At 34.5% G+C, this 21939-nt stretch overlaps 1 protein-coding gene across 2 annotated transcripts in view; it reads right to left on the reverse strand.

The window, feature by feature from the left end:
* Positions 1-21939, reverse strand: part of RASGRP2 (RAS guanyl releasing protein 2) — a 95359-nt gene that overhangs the window by 52532 nt on the left and 20888 nt on the right. For both annotated transcript variants that reach the window (XM_067472524.1, XM_067472525.1), the window contains exons 2-7: positions 14318-14416; positions 11008-11110; positions 10697-10759; positions 8487-8618; positions 6430-6580; positions 2226-2399 (exon numbers count right to left, since the gene is read on the reverse strand). In XM_067472524.1, coding sequence (XP_067328625.1) covers positions 2226-2399; positions 6430-6580; positions 8487-8618; positions 10697-10759; positions 11008-11110; positions 14318-14390 — 696 coding nt within the window. In that variant the 5' untranslated portion in view covers positions 14391-14416. The remainder of the gene's footprint in view (positions 1-2225; positions 2400-6429; positions 6581-8486; positions 8619-10696; positions 10760-11007; positions 11111-14317; positions 14417-21939) is intronic.

Below are 21939 nucleotides of genomic sequence, written 5' to 3' on the forward strand. Positions count from 1 at the left end.
TTATATTATTATAATTATTATATATCATTATATGACAATTACTTCAATTATAATAATTATAAATATTATTATATTATATTTCATATGTTATTATGTTATTATACTATATTATATCATATTATTATAATCTTATTATAAAATAGAACATTATTATACTATATTATGCTTCTGCCAATCTAGCAGTTCGAAAACATGCAAACGTGAGTAGATCAATAGGTACTGCTCCAAACATGCAAACGTGAGTAGATCAATAGGTACTGCTCCAAACATGCAAACGTGAGTAGATCAATAGGTACTGCTCCAAACATGCAAACGTGAGTAGATCAATAGGTACTGCTCCAAACATGCAAACGTGAGTAGATCAATAGGTACTGCTCCAAACATGCAAACGTGAGTAGATCAATAGGTACTGCTCCAGCAGGAAGGTACCTATTATAATTATTATATATCATTATACGATATTATTATATGATAATTATTTCAATTATAATAAGTATAAATATCATATTATTATACTTTATTCTATATATTATTACATTATTATACTATATTATTATAATATTATTATAAAATATAACATTATTTTTACATTATTATACTATATTATGCTTCTGCCTACCTAGCAGTTCGTAAACATGCAAATGTGAGTAGATCAATAGGTACCGCTCCGGCAGGAAGGTAACGGCGCTCCATGCAGTCATGCTGGCCACATGACCTTGGAGGTGTGTATGGGCAATGCTGGCTCTTTGGTTTAGAAATGGAGATGAGCACCAGAGTCGCAGAGTTGGACACGACTGGACTTAATATCAGGGGAAAACCTTTACTTTTACTATACTATATTATATTACATTATTATTATTATATTATGGTTATCACATAATTATTATATTATTATACTATTATTATATATTATATATTATTATTATATATTACTATTAATTATAATATAATACTACTATTATATTATTACTTTTACTATTACTATTATTATTATATTACTATTAATTATAATGTAAAAATATAATTTTATTGTAATATAATTATTTATATTAATAATAATTAATATTATAATACAATATAATATTATATATAACATTATTTTATATTATCATACTATATGATTCTATAATATAATTATTATATAATATAATTATTATTACAAGATTACACTATTTTGTTATTATATTATGGTTATCACATAATTATTATGATATTATTACACTATTATTATAATTATATTATAATAATTATTTATATTATAATACAATATAATATTATATATAACATTATTTTATATTATTATACTATACGATTCTATAATATGATTATTATATAATATAATTATTATTACATGATTATACTATTTTATTATGTTATGGTTATCACATAATTATCATATTATTAAACTATTATTATATTATAATTATTTTATTTATATTAACATTATAATTATGAATATTATATTATTATATTATTATATTTTATTGTTGTTTATGCGTTCAGTCGCTTCATGGACCATTATATCACATAATTATCATATTATTGAACTATTAGTATATTATAATTATTTTATTTATATTAATACTTTTTATAATTATGAATATTATATTATTATATATTATTGTTGGTTATGCATTCAGTCGCTTCATGGACCATTATATCACATAATTATCATATTATTGAACTATTATTATATTATAATTATTCTATTTATATTAATAATTTTTATAATTATGAATATTATATTATTATTGTTATATATTATTGTTGTTTATGCATTCAGTCGCTTCATGGACCATTATATATTATATTATGTTATGTTATGTTATATATTGTCGAAGGCTTTCATGGCCAGAATCACTGGGTTATTGTAGGGTTTTTGGGCTGTCTGGCCAATTTCCAGAAGCATTCTCTCCTGACATTTCACCCATATCTATGACAGGCATCCTCAGAGGTTATTTATTATAATTTTATATTATTATGCTACACAATATAAACACTTGGAGGGCCGAAGTTTGCCCATGCTTGATCTGCCCATGCTTGATCTGAAGGATGTCTTTATGGTTAGGGCTGTTCAATGACAGAATCTGCTGCCTAGGAGTCCATCGAGGTCTCCGTCTCTGGAGGTTTCAAGCAGAAGCTAGGTGGCCATCTGTCGGGAAGGGTTAGACACCTGGCCAAACATACATCTTTCAAAGGGAAGGAGACCACCCTTTGCCGCTCACCTGGGCCACCATGACGAAGCGGGTGATGACCTGGGCCCGCTGCTGGGCGGTGGGCTTGCTCAGCACCATCAGCTGGACCCACTGGGAGACGCTGTTGAAGAGGGTGATGAAGCGCTCCAGGATGGGGTTGTCCACTGTGCAGCCGTGCATCACAAAGCTGTGGTAGTCCTGGAACTGGGAGAAGCAAAGGGAGAAGGTCAGGCTGCCTCCGAAGAGGTTGGAAGAGGAGTCTAGTGCCACAAGTCCCAGTCCTGCTGTGTTTGGCTTTGGTCAACCGTGGTGCAGCTAGCTAAAAAAGCCATTAAGATGCGAAACTAAATCAACAGGAGTCAACTATCTAGATTGAGGAAAGTCAAAGCCCCATTCGATTCATCAGCTGCCCCAAAACTGTGGAATGACCTGCTGCAAATGCTCTGTAATATTATTGTATATTTATATATATATATATATATATATATATATATATATATATATATAATTACATTATTATATTATAGTTATAATTATTATAAACTACATCAACAGGAGTCTACTATCTAGATTGAGGGAAGTCAAAGCCCCATTCGATTCATCAGCTGCCCCAAAACTGTGGAATGACCTGCTGCAAATGCTCTGTAATATAGACAGTTCCACCTTGTCTCCTGTGCTATTCTAATAATTTAATATAATATAATATAATATATATTGTATAAATATATAATATTTATAATATTATAATGTAACGCAATATAATACTAATAATATGATATTATAATTATATATTTATATTCCACGTAATATTACTAATAATATTACAATATAATTGGTATAGTACAATATAGCAATATTTAAAACTGATATTGTACTATGCTAATAATATAATATATTGTATGTATTATTGTATGTATTGTATGTATAATATATTGTAAGCCGCTCTGAGTCCCCTTCGGGGTGAGAAGGGCGGCATATCAATGTCGTAAATAAATAAATAAATAAATATAAAATTACATTATTATATTATAGTTATAATTATTATAAACTACATCAACAGGAGTCAACTATCTAGACTGAGGGAAGTCAAAGCCCCATTCGATTCATCAGCTGCCCCAAAACTGTGGAATGACCTGCTGCAAATGCTCTGTAATATTATTGTATATTAAATTATATATATATATATATATATATATATATATATATATATATATATAACATTATTATATTATAGTTATAATTATTATAAACTACATTTACATTGAGGGAAGTCAAAGCCCCATTCAATTCATTGGCTGCCCCAAAACTGTGGAATGACCTGCTGCAAGAGCTCTGAGAGCCACACAAACAATGCAAAATTCTAAAAATGCACACATATTAATATTAATAATTATAATTAAAATGTTATTAATATATAATTATATTTTATTATACTTTATGTATAACTTTTTTTTCATATAATATAATATATTATTAATATAATATATTATTGTATAATAAATTAATATAATATATTAATAATATTATATTATTGTATATTAAATTATTTTATATTATATATATATAATATTATATTATTATATTATAGTTATAATTATTATAAACTACATCAACAGGAGTCTACTATCTAGATTGAGGGAAGTCAAGGCCCCATTCTATTCCTCGGCTGCCCCAAAACTGTGGAATGACCTGCTGCAAGAGCTCTGTGAGCCACCCAAACATTGCAAAATTCTAAAAACACACACACATTAGTATTAATAAATATAATTAAAATGTTATTAATATATAATTATATTTTATTATACTTTATGTATAACATTTTTATTTTATATAATATAATATATTAATAATATTATATTATATTATTAAATTATTTTATATTATATATATATACTATTACATTAATATATTATATTATTATATTATAGTTACAATTATTATAAACTACATCCAGAGGAGTCTACTATCTAGATTGAGGGACGTCAAAGCCCCATTCTATTCATCGGCTGCCCCAAAACTGTGGAATGACCTGCTGCAAGTGCTCTGAGAGCCACCCAAACATTGCAAAATTTTAAAAACACACACACATTAATATTAATAATTATAATTAAAAATGTTATTAATATATAATTATATTTTATTATACTTTATGTATAACATTTTATTTTATATAATAGAATATATTAATAATATTATATTATATTATTAAATTATATATATATATTACATTAATATATTATATTATTATATTATTATATTATAATTATAATTATTATAAACTACATTAAGAGGAGTCTACTATCTAGATTGAGGGACGTCAAAGCCCCATTCGATTCATCAGCTGCCCCAAAACTGTGGAATGACCTGCTGCAAGGGCTCTGAGAGCCACACAAACATTGCAAAACTCTAAAAACACACACATATTAAGATTAATAATTATAATTAAAATGTTATTAATATATAATTATATTTTATTATACTTTATGTATAACATTTTTATTTTATATAATATATTATTAATATAATATATTAATAATATATTATTAAATTATTTTATATATTATATATATATTATTACATTATTATATTATTATATTATAGTTATAAATATTATAAACTACATTAAGAGGAGTCTACTATCCAGATTGAGGGAAGTCAAAGCCCCATTTGATTCATCGGCTGCCCCAAAACTGTGGAATGACCTGCTGCAAGTGCTCTGAGAGCCACCCAAACATTGCAAAATTTTAAAAACACACACACATTAATATTAATAATTATAATTAAAAATGTTATTAATATATAATTATATTTTATTATACTTTATGTATAACATTTTATTTTATATAATAGAATATATTAATAATATTATATTATATTATTAAATTATATATATATATTACATTAATATATTATATTATTATATTATTATATTATAATTATAATTATTATAAACTACATTAAGAGGAGTCTATCTAGATTGAGGGACGTCAAAGCCCCATTCAATTCATCAGCTGCCCCAAAACTGTGGAATGACCTGCTGCAAGAGCTCTGAGAGCCACACAAACATTGCAAAATTCTAAAAACACATACATATTCATATTAATAATTAAAATTTAAAATGTTATTAATATATACTTATATTTTATTATACTTTATGTATAACATTTTATTTTATATAATATATTAATAATATTATATTATATTATTAAATTATATATATATATATATTACATTAATATATTATATTATTATATTATTATATTATAATTATAATTATTATAAACTACATCAAGAGGAGTCTACTATCTAGATTGAGGGACGTCAAAGCCCCATTCGATTCATCGGCTGCCCCAAAACTGTGGAATGACCTGCTGCAAGAGCTCTGAGAGCCACACAAACATTGCAAAACTCTAAAAACACACACATATTCATATTAATAATTAAAATTAAAAATGTTATTAATATATACTTACATTTGATTATACATTATGAATAACATTTTTATTTTTATGTAATATAATACATTATTAATATAATATATTAATAATATTATATTATTGTATATTAAATTATTGTATATTATATATATTATTACATTATTATATTATATTATTATATTATAGTTATAATTATTATAAACTACATTAAGAGGAGTCTACTATCCAGATTGAGGGACGTCAAAGCCACATTCGATTCATCGGCTGCCCCAAAACTGTGGAATGACCTGCTGCAAGGGCTCTGAGAGCCACCCAAACATTGCAAAACTCTAAAAACACACACATATTAATATTAATAATTATAATTAAAATGTTATTAATATATACTTATATTTTATTATACTTTATGTATAACATTTTTATTTTATATAATATATTAATATATTAATAATATTATATTATTGTATATTAAATTATTGTATATTATATATATTATTACATTATTATATTATATTATTATATTATAGTTATAATTATTATAAACTACATTAAGAGGAGTCTACTATCCAGATTGAGGGATGTCAAAGCCCCATTCAATTTATTGGCCTCCCCAAAACTGTGGAATGACCTGCTGCAAGTGCTCTGAGAGCCACGTAAACATTGCAAAATTCTAAAAACACACACATATTCATATTAATATTTATAAATATGTTATTAATATATAATTATATTTTATACTGATTTTTAGGAATTTTTCAAAGTTGTTTTTTGGGGGGGGCTAAGATTCCCCTCCTCACCAGGATCTTGCTGAAGGAGCGGTACTCGAGGTGCGTGAGGTGCTCGGCCAGCTCTCCGGACTCCAAGTGGTCAAAGAGCAGTGACGTCTTGCGCTTCTTTTGCGCGGCCGGCTGGCGTTGCGTGACTTGCCGCTTCCATTTGTAAGTTGGCCTAGAAAGACATTATTATTATTATTATTATTATTATTATTATTATTATTATTGGTGACTAGCCGTCCCCTGCCATGCATTGCTGTGGCCCAGTCTGTATATATGTGTTTTGTGTGTGTATATATTTGTGTATGTATGTGTATATATATATATATGTGTGTGTGTGTGTGTGTGTGTGAGAGAGAGAGAGAGAACATATATGTGTCCATATCAGTATATATATATGTATATATGTATGTATGTGTGCATGTGTATATTTGTGTGTGCATGTATATGTATATATGTATGTATGTGTAAGTACATGCATGTGTACTTTTGTGTATATGTGTGTGCTTGTCTATATGCGTATTTGTGCATGTATGTGTATATGTATATTTATGTGCATGTGTATATGTGCGTGTGCATGTATATATGTATGTATATATGTATGTATGTGTACGTTCATGTATATGTAAGTACATGTATATGTATATTGTGTATCCTTGTCTATATGCATATTTGTGTGTGTATGTGTATACATATATGTGTGTATGTATGTGTGCATGTGTATATTTGTATGTGCATGTATATATGTATATGTATAAATATATGTAGGTATATATGTATGTGTACGTACATGTATATGTAAGTACATGTATATGAATATTGTGTATATGGGTGTGCTTGTCTATATGCGTATTTGTGCATGTATGTGTATATGTATATTCGTGTGTATATGTATATGTGTGTGTGCATGTATATATGCATATATGTATATATATATATGTATGGATATATGTATGTGTACGAGCATATATATGTAAGTACATGTATATGTATCTTGTGTATATGTGTATGCTTGTCTATATGCTTATTTGTGTGTGTATGTGTATACATATATGTGTGTATGTATGTGTGCATGTGTATATTTGTGTGTGCATGTATATATGTATATGTATATGTATAAATATATGTATGTGTACGCACATGTATATGTAAGTACATGTATATGTATACTGTGTATATGTGTGTGCTTGTCTATATGCATATTTGTGTGTGTATGAGTATATGTATATTTGTGTGTATGTGTATATGTATAAATGTGTGTATGTATGTGTGCATGTGTATATTTGTGTGTGCAGGTATATATGTATAAGTATATATATGTATGTATATATGCGTACATACATGTATATGTAAGTACATGTATATGTATATTGTGTATATGTGTGTGCTTGTCTATATGCGTATTTGTGTATATGTATATATCTATATTTGTGTGTATGTGTATATGTATATATGTGTGTATGTATGTATGCATGTGTATACTTGTGTGTGCATGTGTATATGTATGTGTATATACATATGTGTATATGTATGTGTGTGCTTGTGTGTATGTGTATGTGTGTATATATATATGAGTATGTATATATATGGTGTATTTTGGGGGGATTTAAGTCCGTTCTTCTGGGGGGGTTTGTGTTTTTAGGGGTGATGAACACTCATTGAACTGTTAGGTGTATTGTGTCAAAATTTTGTGTCGATTCGTCCAGTGGTTTCTGAGTTATGTTAATCCCACAAACGAATATATATATATATATATATATATATATATATATATATATATATATATGTGTGCATGTGTATATGTGCATGTGTTTGTGTTAATCCCACAAACGAATATATATATACACACACACACACACACACACACGCACACGCACACACACACACAGAGAGAGGAGAGAGAGAGAGAGAGAGATGATGATGATGATGATGATGATGATGAGGAGGAGGAGGTCTCCTCTTCGAACCCTAGGGCTGAAAGAGACCCCCCCCCCAAGTCCTGGTGGCCGTCTGTCGGACTGGATGGCCTTTGGGGGTCCCTTCCCGCTCTAGAACCCCACGATCTCCGCCGCGGTACCTACACGCTCTCGATGTCGATGAGGCTGCTGTGACGCTCATTCCCTTCCCGGCCTAGGAGCACCTTCAGTTCCTTGATCTGCTCGGCCAGTTCGGGGTTGAGATCGAATTCGGCCGGGAACGCCGAGATCCAGTACCTGGTGGGACCAAGAGTGGGGCGGACAATGGCAAACCCAAATCAGTAGGCAGTTAAAGTGGTGCCAAACTGCATTCATTTAACAGTGTAGATTCACCCGCATAACACTGCACAGCTCCCCCAACCCAGATCACTCACAACAGCAAACCCTTCTTATCCACTTCAACATATTATCATTATTATTAGTAATAGTAATAGTACATGATAATATATTATAAATAAATAATAACAAATGTTATTATAATATTATATTATTATTAATGATTGCTATGATTATATTACAATACATTATACAAAATATGATATGATATTATAAATAATAATTGTTGCTACACATTATAAATAATAATATTATTATATGATATGATATTATAAATAATAATAACCTGATATATTATGTCAGGAAGGATATGATTGCTACTATTATAATTATATTATAATTATAATAATATATATAAATAATAACTATATAAGATATTATAAATAATAATAACCTGATATATTATATCAGGATATAATTGCTACTATTTTAATTATATATAATTTAATTATATAATTTATATCATCATAATAATATATTATAAATATTACTATTATTATATTACTATAACAATAATAATAATACCCCGATACTTACCTATAATATTATTATATAATATTATTATATAATATTATTATATGATTATTATATGATTATAAATAATAACTGATATAATAATAAAATTATAATATAATTATAATAGTAGCAATTATTATTTATAATCATATAAACATGTTATAATACATCAGGATATTATTAATAATAATATTCTGATATAAGATTAATATATGATTATAAATAATAATTGCTACTATTATAATTATATCATAATAATATATAAATAATATAATATAATATATTATTTATATATTATTATAATATAATTATAATAGTAGCACTTATTATTTATAATCATATAATCATGTTATAATACATCAGGATATTATTAATAATAATATCCTGATATAATATTATATCAGGATATAATTGCTACTATTTTAATTATATAATAATAATAATAATATATATAAATAATAATATTTTATATCATCATAACAATATATTATAAATATTACTATTATTATATTACTATAATAATAATAATACCCCGATACTTACCTATAATATTATTATATGATTATAAATAATAACTGATATAATAATAAATTATAAATAATATATTCTATTTATTTATATAAATTATTTATTTATTTATTTATTTATATAAATAAATTATTTATTTATATAAATTTATATAATTATTTATATATTATTATAATATAATTATAATAGTAGCAATTATTATTTATAATCATATAAACATGTTATAATACATCAGGATATTATTAATAATAATATCCTGATATAAGATTATTATAGGATTATAAATAATAATTGCTATTATTTTAATTATATTATAATAATATATAAATAATAATATTTTATATCATCATAATAATATATTATAAATATTACTATTATTATATTACTATAATAATAATAGTACCCCGATACTTACCTAAAATATTATTATATGATTATAAATAATAATTGCTATTATAATATATTATAAATAATATTATATTATTTATATATTATTATAATTATAATAGTAGCAATTATTATTTATAATCAGATAAATATGTTATAATACATCAGGATATTATTAATAATAATATCCTGATATAAAATTATTATAGGATTATAAATAATAATTGCTATTAATATAACTATATTATAATAATATCTAATTAATAATAATATCCTGATATAAAATTATTATAGGATTATAAATAATAATTGCTATTAATATAACTATATTATAATAATATCTAAATAATAATATTTTATATCATCATCATAATATATTACAAATATTACTATTATTATATTACTATAATAATAATAGTACCCTGATACTTACCTATAATATTATTATATGATTATAAATAATAATTGCTATTATAATAATATATTATAAATAATATTATATTATATTACAATAATAATAGTAATAATAATAATACCCTGATACTGACCTCACCAAGTGGCATGTTTTGATCTGGAGGGAGCTGTTTTCGGACCCATCCGATTCTTGGTAAGTTCAGGGCAGAGTTAAGGAAAAAGCAAAGCAAGGACAAACTACAACTGCAAAAAATACCCACGGTGGAATAATATATTGCATTTAATTAAATAGCATTTTCGCACTTAGGAATAAAAATAATAATAATAATATAAAATAATAATAATAAAATAAATTATTATTATTATTATTATTATTATTATTAATAATAATAATAACAACACTATTTATATTACAAATAAGGGTGGCTTTTGAAAAAAAGGATATATTTGGAGTAATTTCGTCGCCAGCTCCGAGGAAGGGATGTACCAAGGGTGCATCATGAGGAACATGCGCACCAGCTGCGGGTCCCGGACTTTGCCTTCGTCATCTGTGAACACGTGACAAATATTATAATATATTATAATATATTATAGATTATTTATTTTACGTCTGTATTATGAAGTTTCCACACAAAAAAAACAGTCAATAAATACCACATTTAAATCTATATCTATGGCCACAATCACTAGGTTGCTGTGAGTTTTTTGGGCAGCACTCTCTCCTGACACTTGGCCTGCATCGGTGGCCGGCATGCTCAGAGGTCTGTCGGTAATGCAGCAAGTAATAATACCCAATACTTAATAATAAATGTTATTATAATATTATATTACTAATAAAAAATTTATATCATCATAATATATATATATCTCACCTATACACATAATAAAAGTGAAAATATGTGTGTGTGTGTGTGTGTGTACCATAGTGGGAGTTGTAGTTTACCTTACAGCCAGAGAGCACACTGAATCTCACCGATGATGCATCTAGAGCAAACTCACCCAACATAACAAACTTTAAATACTGATGGAGTTTCTCGGGGTTAACCTGACATGATGGGAGGTGTAGTCCACGCACAACCAGGTAAATTGTGACCTCCACTAATGACAGTGCTAGACCAAACTTGGCACACAGAACCCTCATGACTAACTCAACCTACTGGAAGAGTTTGAGGGGACTGACTAACCGTAGTGGGAGTTGTAGTTTACCTTACAGCCAGAGAGCACACTGAACCTCACCAATAATGTATCAGGAGCAAAGTCGCCCAACATAACAAACTTTTAAGTACTGATGGAGTTTCTCGGGGTTAGCCTGGCATGATGAGAGTTGTAGTTCACCCACAACCTTATACATTTTTGTACAAGGTTGGGGGTGAACTACAACTTGCCCAACATAACAAACTTTAAGTACTGATGGCAAAAACTTGGTGCATGAAACTCAGAGCACTTGAAAGCAAGACCATGATAAAGGCGTTAACCTGGCATGGTGAGAGTTGTAGTTCACCCACATCCTTATACATTTTTGTACAAGGTTGTGGGTGAACTACAACTTGCCCAACATAACAAACTTTTAAGTACTGATGGAGTGTCTCAGGGTTAGCCTGGCATGATGGGAGTTGTAGTTCACCCACAACCTTATACATTTTTGTACAATGTTGTGGGTGAACTACAACTTGCAAAACATAACAAACTTTTGAGTACTGATGGAGTTTCTCGGAGTTAACCTGGCATGATGAGAGTTGTAGTTCACGCACAACCTTATACATTTTGTACAAGGTTGTGGGTGAACTACAACTTGTCTAACATAACAAACTTTAAGTACTGATGGCAAAAACTTGGTACATGAAACTCAGAGCACTTGAAAGCAAGACCATGATGAGAGTTGTAGTTTACCCACATCCTTATACATTTTTGTACAAGGTTGTGGGTGAACTACAAATTGCAAAACATAACAAACTTCAAGTACTGATGGCAAAAACTTGGTACATGAAACTCAGAGCACTTGCATGATGAGAGTTGTAGTTCACCCACAACCTTATACATTTTTGTACAAGGTCGTGGGTGAACTACAACTTGCAAAACATAACAAACTTTTAAGTATTGATGGCAAAAACTTGGTACATGAAACTCAGAGCACTTGAAAGCAAGACCATCATAAAGGGGTTAGCCTGGCATGATGAGAGTTGTAGTTCACCCACAACCTTATACAGGGGTGGGTGTTAGTTCACCCACAGCCTTATACATACATGATGGGAGTTGTAGTTCACCCACAACCTTATACATTTTTGTACAAGGCTGTGGGTGAACTACAACTTGCAAAACATAACAAACTTCAAGTACTGATGGCAAAAACTTGGTACATGAAACTCAGAGCACTTGAAAGCAAGACCATGAAAAAGGGGTTAGCCTGGCATGATGGGAGTTGTAGTTCACCCACAACCTTATACAGGGGTGGGTGTTGTAGTTCACCCACAACCTTATACATACATGGTGGGAGTTGTAGTTCACCCACAACCTTATACATTTTTGTACAAGGTTGTGGGTGAACTACAACTTGCAAAACATAACAAACTTCAAGTACTGATGGCAAAAACTTGGTACATGAAACTCAGAGCACTTGAAAGCAAGTGAACTACAACTTGCAAAACATAACAAACTTCAAGTACTGATGGCAAAAACTTGGTACATGAAACTCAGAGCACTTGAAAGCAAGTGAACTACAACTTGCAAAACATAACAAACTTCAAGTACTGATGGCAAAAACTTGGTACATGAAACTCAGAGCACTTGAAAGCAAGTGAACTACAACTTGCAAAACATAACAAACTTCAAGTACTGATGGCAAAAACTTGGTACATGAAACTCAGAGCACTTGAAAGCAAGTGAACTACAACTTGCAAAACATAACAAACTTCAAGTACTGATGGCAAAAACTTGGTACATGAAACTCAGAGCACTTGAAAGCAAGTGAACTACAACTTGCAAAACATAACAAACTTCAAGTACTGATGGCAAAAACTTGGTACATGAAACTCAGAGCACTTGAAAGCAAGTGAACTACAACTTGCAAAACATAACAAACTTCAAGTACCGATGGCAAAAACTTGGTACATGAAACTCAGAGCACTTGAAAGCAAGTGAACTACAACTTGCAAAACATAACAAACTTCAAGTACTGATGGCAAAAACTTGGTACATGAAACTCAGAGCACTTGAAAGCAAGTGAACTACAACTTGCCCAACATAACAAACTTCAAGTACTGATGGCAAAAACTTGGTACATGAAACTCAGAGCACTTGAAAGCAAGTGAACTACAACTTGCAAAACATAACAAACTTCAAGTACTGATGGCAAAAACTTGGTACATGAAACTCAGAGCACTTGAAAGCAAGTGAACTACAACTTGCAAAACATAACAAACTTCAAGTACTGATGGCAAAAACTTGGTACATGAAACTCAGAGCACTTGAAAGCAAGTGAACTACAACTTGCCCAACATAACAAACTTCAAGTACTGATGGCAAAAACTTGGTACATGAAACTCAGAGCACTTGAAAGCAAGTGAACTACAACTTGCAAAACATAACAAACTTCAAGTACTGATGGCAAAAACTTGGTACATGAAACTCAGAGCACTTGAAAGCAAGTGAACTACAACTTGGAAAACATAACAAACTTTTAAGTACTGATGGAGTTTCTCGGGGTTAGCCTGGCATGATGGGAGTTGTAGTTCCCAAGATAGTCAATAATAAATTACCGAAGGCTTCAATGCAGCCATGGAGAAGTTGGTCGACGGTGCAGCCTTTCTCCAAATTCAGGGTCGAAGACATTTTCAGAATTCGCCGACGGCTGAAACCTAAGGAAACAAGAAGAGAAAAGCATTGAAAGTGGGACCTCACTATATTTCGAACCTCAATAACAACAACAACAATAACAACAACCCAAGGGAAAAGCCAGTTGCCTTTTGCGAGAGCCCGAATGCCGTTCGGCCTCCTTTTTCCGCCTTCGGAGTTTTGTGCTCCTTAATGGGAAGCTGTCTAAAGAGGGACGTTGTTATTGTTCGGCTGCTAGAAAGCATTTGGGCATTCGGCTTTGAGTCCTTCGGAAACGAGCGCCAGCCTGCGTTGCGCATTTAAGGCGAGAGCGGCGATGCTCCTCCACTGCTCGTAAATGCATCGGACCCATCGCGCCGAAGTTAAAAATATTTGGAGAACAATCCATTTCCACTCAGTGACTGAACCGAGAAGCGACAGGGAAGCCTCGGGGAATGAGAGAGAGGAAGAGGGGAATGTATGTTCCGGAAGCATTCTCTCCTGACGTTTCACCCACATCTATGGCAGGCATCGTCAGAAATTGTGAGGTCTGTTGGAAACTAAGCAAGTGGGTTTTATATCCCTGTGGAATGATGTCCAGGGTGGGAGAAAAGAACTCTTGTCTGTTGGAGGCGGGTGTGAATGTTGCACATCGACACCGAAATACGACACCGCCTGAGCTCTGCGAGTGCAGGATTTTTCCGAATGAGGACCGGGACATCCGTATGGAGACCAAGGTGCTTGTTTATAAAGCCATTGTCATCCCAACCCTGCTATATGCCTGCGAAACATGGACTGTCTACAGATGTCAACATTGACACGCCCTGCTATACGCCTGCAAAACGTGGACTGTCTACAGATGTCAACATTGACACTGAAATACAACACCGCCTGAGCTCTGCAAGTGCAGGATTTTCCGAATGAGGACCGGGACATCCGTAGGGAGACCAAGGGGCTTGTTTATAAAGCTATTGTCCTCCCAACCCTGCTATATGCCTGCGAGACATGGACTGTCTACAGATGTCAACATTGACACTGAAATACAACACCGCCTGAGCTCTGCAAGTGCAGCATTTTTCTGAATGAAGAAGATAGTGTTTGAGGACCGGGACATCCGTAGGGATACCAAGATGCTTGTATATAAAGCTATTGTCCTCCCAACCCTTCTTTATACTTGCGAAACGTGGACTGTCTACAGATGTCAACATTGACTCTGAAATACAACATTGCCTGAGCTCTGTGAGTGCAGTATTTTTCCCAATGAAGAGGACCAGGACATTCATAGAGAGACCAAGGTGCTTGTTTATAAAGCTATTGTCCTCCCAACCCTGCTATATGCCTGCGAGACGTGGACTGTCTACAGACATCAACATTGGCACTGAAATACAACAACGCCTGAGCTCTGCAAGTGCGACATTTTTCCAAATGAAGCAGAGAGTGTTTGAAGATAGGGACATCCGTAGCAATACCAAGGTGCTTGTTTATAAAGCGATTGTCCTCCCAACCCTGCTATTCGCCTGCGAGATGTGGACTGTCTACAAATGTCAACATTGACACTGCGAATGCAGCATTTTTCCAAATGAAGCAGAGAGTGTTTGAAGACCAGGACATCCGTAGGGAGACCAAGGTGCTTGTTTATAAAGCCACTGTCCTCCCAACCCTGCTCTACGCCTGCAAGACGTGGACAGTCTACAGACGTCACATGCAACTCCTGGAATGATTCCATCAGCACTGCCTCCGGAAAATCCTTCAAATCTCTTGGGAAGACAAATGTCAGCATGCAGGAAGAAGCAAAGACCACCAGCATTGAAGCGATGGTCCTCCGCCATCAACTCCCCTGGACCGGCTACATTGTTCGGATGCCCAACCACCGTCTCCCAAAGCAGTTGCTCTACTCCGAACTCAAGAACGGAAAACAGAATGTTGGTGGGCAGGAAAAGAGATTGAAAGGTGGGCTCAAAGCCAACCTTAAAAACTCTAGCATAGACACTGAGAACTGGGAAGCCCTGGCCCTTGGGCACTCCAGTTGGAGGTCAGCTGTGACCAGCAGTACTGCAGAATTTGAAGAGGCACGAATGGAGGGCGAAAGAGAGAAACGTGCCAGGAGGAAGGCGCGTCAAGCCAACCCCAGCCGGGATCACCTTCCACCTGGAAACCAATGCCCTCACTGCGGGAGACGATGCAGATCAAGAATAGGGCTCCATAGTCACCTACATACCCACCCTGGAGGATTATCCTACTTGGGCAATGAGGGATCGCCTAGGTAAGTAAGTAAGAATGCTGCAATTGGCCAGCTTGATTAGCATTGAAAATCCATGAAAAAAGGCACTTAAAACCATGAAACAAAACAACAGGCAAAACTTAAGCTTGGCAAAAACTTGGTACATGAAACTCAGAGCACTTGAAAGCAAGACGATAATAAAATAACAACGTTGCCTCGACTGAAGCAACTGTCTCCCATGAATCATTATAAACCTTTTCCAGAATCCAAAACTGAAAGGAAAGCATTCTTCTTGACTTTCCCACTACATAACAGTTTGTTATTTTCCTTTTCCTATAGACGAGGACATAAGCTTGGCAAAAACTTGGTACATGAAACTCAGAGCACTTGAAAGCAAGACCATGATAAAATAACAACGTTGCCTCGACTGAGGCAACTTTTTCCCATGAATCATTCTAAACCTTTTCCAGAACTCAAAACTGAAAAGAAGGCATTCTTCTTGACTTTCCCACTAAATAACGGTTTGTTATCTTCCTTTTCCTATAGACGAGGACATAAGCTTGGCAAAAACTTGGTACATGAAACTCAGAGCACTTGAAAGCAAGACCATGATAAAATAACAATGTTGCCTCAACTGAGGCAACTCTCTGCCATGAATCATTCTAAACCTTTTCCAGAACTCAAAACTGAAAGGAAGGCATTCTTCTTGACTTTCCCACTAGATAATGGTTTGCTATCTTTCTTTTCCTGTAGACGAAGTGATCGCTCCACTAATTGAATCATAGAATCGTTGAGTTGGAAGAGACCTCGTGGGCCATCCAGTCCAAGCAGGAAAATCGCATTCAAAGTCTCTGCCTCTGTTTACTAGAACTTCACTTTCTGTCCAAGGTTTCACTATCCTGCACCTGACAAATCACACTCAGCATCATTTTCAGATGGTTGCTCTGAGAAAAGCAGTGAAAGGTCTCTCCCAGGAATGTGGCCTTGGGAAATTCAGGCCTCTCTTCTGATTTTAGCTCAGGCCCAAGCAGCCTCTCATCCCTAATCCCAACAGGAACATTCTCATCATGAATATCAACATGAACATCATTCCCATCATGAGCATCAGCATGAACATCAGACACAATCACAGGCTGACACACAACATCCTGACTGTTTTCTGTCTGGAATTCCCCTGTTTTCTGAGTGTTACTCTTCATGCTTTGACTGTCAGGAGAGAATGCTTCTGGAACACAGTTAGACAGGTCGAAAAACTCACAGCAGCCTAGTGGTTCCAGTCATGAAAACCTTCAACAACACAGAGATGTATACTGTTCATTGTGTTTATATTTTGATAAGGCCAATTAGCTGATCAATAAAATCGTTTCAGTATTAGTCTCAAGTTACAGATACAATAGGCTCGGCATTTCCCGCATTGCCATTCCTCTCATATGGGAGACAGAGCTACATATCCTATTATGGTCTGTCCTACTTGGTTGTTGACCTCGAGTGACCCTATCACAGGTCTGAGAGTGTGTGACTCACCCAAGTCCAAGGGGATGGTCATCTGTTAGGAGTGCTTTGATTGATGTTCCTGCACGCAGGAGTTATTGTTGTTGTTGTTATATTATTATTATTATTATTATTATTATTATTATTATCATTATTATTATGATGTTAGGAGTGCTTTGATTGGTGTCCCTGCATGGCAGGAGTAGTAGTAGTAGTAGTAGTAGTAGTAGTAGTAGAAGTAGTAGTAGTTGTTGTTATTATTATGATTATGATGATGATTATTATTATTATTAGCTGTACCCGCCACGCATTGCTGTGGCCAACCTTCCCTCCCTTTCTCTTCTCTCCCTTCTTCTTTCACTCCCGCTTTTCCTTCCTCTTTCTCTCCTTTCTTCCTTCTCTACCTCTTTCCTTCCTTCCTTCGGTTTTTGCTTCCATCCTTCCTTCTCTCTTTCTTTCTTTCTTTCCGTCTTTCCTTCCTTCCTTTTCTTCTTTCCTTCTCTCCTTCCTTCCTTCTCTACCTCATTCCTTCCTTCCCCCTTTTCCTTCCTCTTTCTCTCTTTTCTTCCTTCTCTACCTCCTTCCTTCCTTCACATTTTGCTTCCATCCTTCTTTCTATTTCCTTCCTTCCCCTTTCTTCTTTCCTTTTCTCCTTCCTTCCCTCCCTCTTTCTTTCCCTTTTTTCTTTCCTTCTCTCCGTTCTTCCTTCTCTACCTCTTTCCTTCGTTCCTTCACTTTTTGCTTCCATCCATCCTTCTCTTTCCTTCTTTCCTTCCCTCCCTCTTTCCTTCCTTCTCTTTTTTCTTTCTTTCTCTCCTTCCTTCCTTCTCTACCACTTTCCTTCCTCCCTCCCTTTTTCTTTTCTTTATCTCCTTTCTTCCTTCTCTGCTTCTTTCCTTCCTTCCTTCGCTTTTTGCTTCCATCCTTCCTTCTCTCTTTTCTTCTTTCCTTCCCTCCCTCTTTCCATCCTTTAATTTTTTCTTTCCTTCTCTCCTTCCTTCCTTCTCTACCTCTTTCCTTCCTCCTTTTTTCTTTTCCTTCTCTCTTTCTCTCCTTTCTTCCTTCTCTACCTCCTTCCTTCCTTCACATTTTGCTTCCATCCTTCTTTCTATTTCCTTCCTTCCCCTTTCTTCTTTCCTTTTCTCCTTCCTTCCCTCCCTCTTTCTTTCCCTTTTTTCTTTCCTTCTCTCCGTTCTTCCTTCTCTACCTCTTTCCTTCGTTCCTTCACTTTTTGCTTCCATCCATCCTTCTCTTTCCTTCTTTCCTTCCCTCCCTCTTTCCTTCCTTCTCTTTTTTCTTTCTTTCTCTCCTTCCTTCCTTCTCTACCACTTTCCTTCCTCCCTCCCTTTTTCTTTTCTTTATCTCCTTTCTTCCTTCTGTGCTTCTTTCCTTCCTTCCTTCCTTCGCTTTTTGCTTCCATCCTTCCTTCTCTCTTTCCTTCTTTCCTTCCCTCCCTCTTTCCTTCCTTCCCTTTTTCTTTCCTTCTCTCCTTCCTTCCTTCTCTACCTCTTTCCTTCCTCTCTTCACTCTTTGCCTCTATACTTCCTTCCTTCTTTCCTTCTCTCCCTCTTTTCTTCCTTCCCTTTTTTCTTTCCTTCTCTCCGTTCTTCCTTCTCTACCTCTTTCCTTCCTCTCTTCACTCTTTGCCTCTATACTTCCTTCCTTCTTTCCTTCTCTCCCTCTTTTCTTCCTTCCCTTTTTTCTTTCCTTCTCTACGTTCTTCCTTCTCTACCTCTTTCCTTCCTTCCTTTGCTCTTTGCCCCTATACTTTCTTCCTTCTTTCCTTCTTTCTTTCTTTCTCCCCTTCTTTCCCCCCATTTTCCTTCCCTTTTTTCTACGGCATCCTTTTGCTTTTTTGGCTTTTAACGTCCCTCCCACTGTGTTTTTCAGTGTTTTTATGAGTGATGATCACTCGTTGGACTGTTTTGTGTCTTGTGTCCAAATTTCGCGTCAAATCGTCCAATGGTTTTTGAGTTCTGTTAATCCCACAAACGAACATTGCATTTATATGTATATAGATTATTGTTAAGTGGGAATTCCTTTATGGGAGGGACACCCGCTCCCTCCGCTGATTCTTGGCCCCAAAGACCGACCCTTGATTGGGGACGGAGCGTATCATGCCGTCCCGGCGGGCATAGTTATTCCGATCCACTTTAGAAATCACTCGCCGGAGCACAAGTCATTCCGCATCAGCATCACCCAAGACGGCGATTCCTCTTGTCTTTGCGAGGCCTCAGGAACTGCAACCAAGCCTCCCGAATTGCAAACTTTAGCATCGAAACAAGAGCTTGGGAAAGTCACTCAACCAAAACAATCAGACCTTGGGAATGCCAAAGAGTTCCGTGGATTCCAGCAGCAGGAAAAGAGATTCCACCTAAACATTAGGAAGAACTTCCTGACCGTAAGAGTGGGATAAACGACCCCGGCCTAAAGAGGAAGGAGAAGGAGAAGGAGAAGGAGAAGGAGGAGGAGGAGGAGAAGGAGGAGAGGAAGAGGAAGGAGAAGGAGGAGGAGGAGGAGGAGAGGAAGGAGGAGGAGGAGGAGGAGGAGGAGGAGGAGAGGAAGAGGAAGGAGAAGACGAAGAGGAAGAAGAGGAAGAGGAAGAGGAAGAAGAAGAAGAAGAGGAAGGAGGAGGAGGAGAGGAAGAGGAAGGAGAAGACGAAGAGGAAGAAGAGGAAGAGGAAGAGGAAGGAGAAGGAGGAGGAGGAGGAGGAGAAGAAGAAGAGAAAGGAGGAGGAGGAGAGGAAGAGGAAGGAGAAGACGAAGAGGAAGAAGAGGAAGAGGAAGAAGAAGAAGAAGAAGAAGAAGGAGAAGGAGGAGGAGGAGAAGAAGAAGAAGAAGAGAAAGGAGAAGGAGGAGGAGGAGGAGAGGGAGAGGAAGGAGAAGACGAAGAGGAAGAAGAGAAAGACGAAGAAGAAGAAGAAGAAGAGGAGGAGGAGAAGAAGAAGAGGAGGAGGAGGAGGAGGGAGGAGGAGAAGAAGAGGAGGAGGAGGAGGAGGAGGAGGAGGGAGGAGGAGGAGGAGAAGAAGAAGAAGAAGAAGAAGAAGAAGAGGAGGAGGAGGAGGAAGGAGAAGGAGGAGGAGGAGGAGAAGAAGAAGAAGAGGAGGAAGGAGGAGGAGGAGGAGGAGGAGGAGAAGAGAAAGGAGAAGGACGAGAAGAAGAAGAAGAAGAAGAAGAAGAAGAAGAAGAAGAAGAAGAAGAGAAAGGAGAAGGAGGAGGAGGAGGAGGAGGAGAAGAAGAAAGAGAAGGAGGAAGAGGAGGAGAGGGAGAGGAAGGAGAAGACAAAGAGGAAGAAGAGGAAGAAGAAGAGGAGGAGGAGGAAAAGGAAGAAGAAGAAGGGGAAGAAGGGGAAGGAGAAGAAGAAGCAGAGGAAGAGGAAGAGGAAGAGGAAGGAGGAGAAGAAGAAGAAGACAACGACGACCACAACGACTCTGGCACAAGCCAGTCCAGGTGGTCCCAGTGGTGATCGGCACACTGGGTGCAGTGCCTCAAGACCTTGGTCTGCACTTAAACACAATCGGTGCTGACAAAATTTCCATCCGCCAGCTGTGAAAGGCCACCTTACTGCGATCTGCACGCATTATTCGCCGACACATCACACAGTCCTAGACACTTGGGAAGTGTCCGACGTGTGATCCAATTCAATAGCCAGCAGAGTGTCTGCTGTGGACTCATCTTGTTGTGTTAATAATAATAATAATAATAATAATAATAATAATAATGCATCTCTCTCACTTCCACATTGTTGGATCATCAAATGTCTAGATGTCATCGGGGTTTGTAAAAATATTAGGAACAAGCCAGTCAAAGTGGTCCCAGTAGTGACATTAAGTCCAGTCATGTCCAACTCTGCAA

Source organism: Anolis sagrei, chromosome 12, assembly GCF_037176765.1.
Source record: "Anolis sagrei isolate rAnoSag1 chromosome 12, rAnoSag1.mat, whole genome shotgun sequence".
NCBI lineage: Eukaryota > Metazoa > Chordata > Lepidosauria > Squamata > Dactyloidae > Anolis > Anolis sagrei.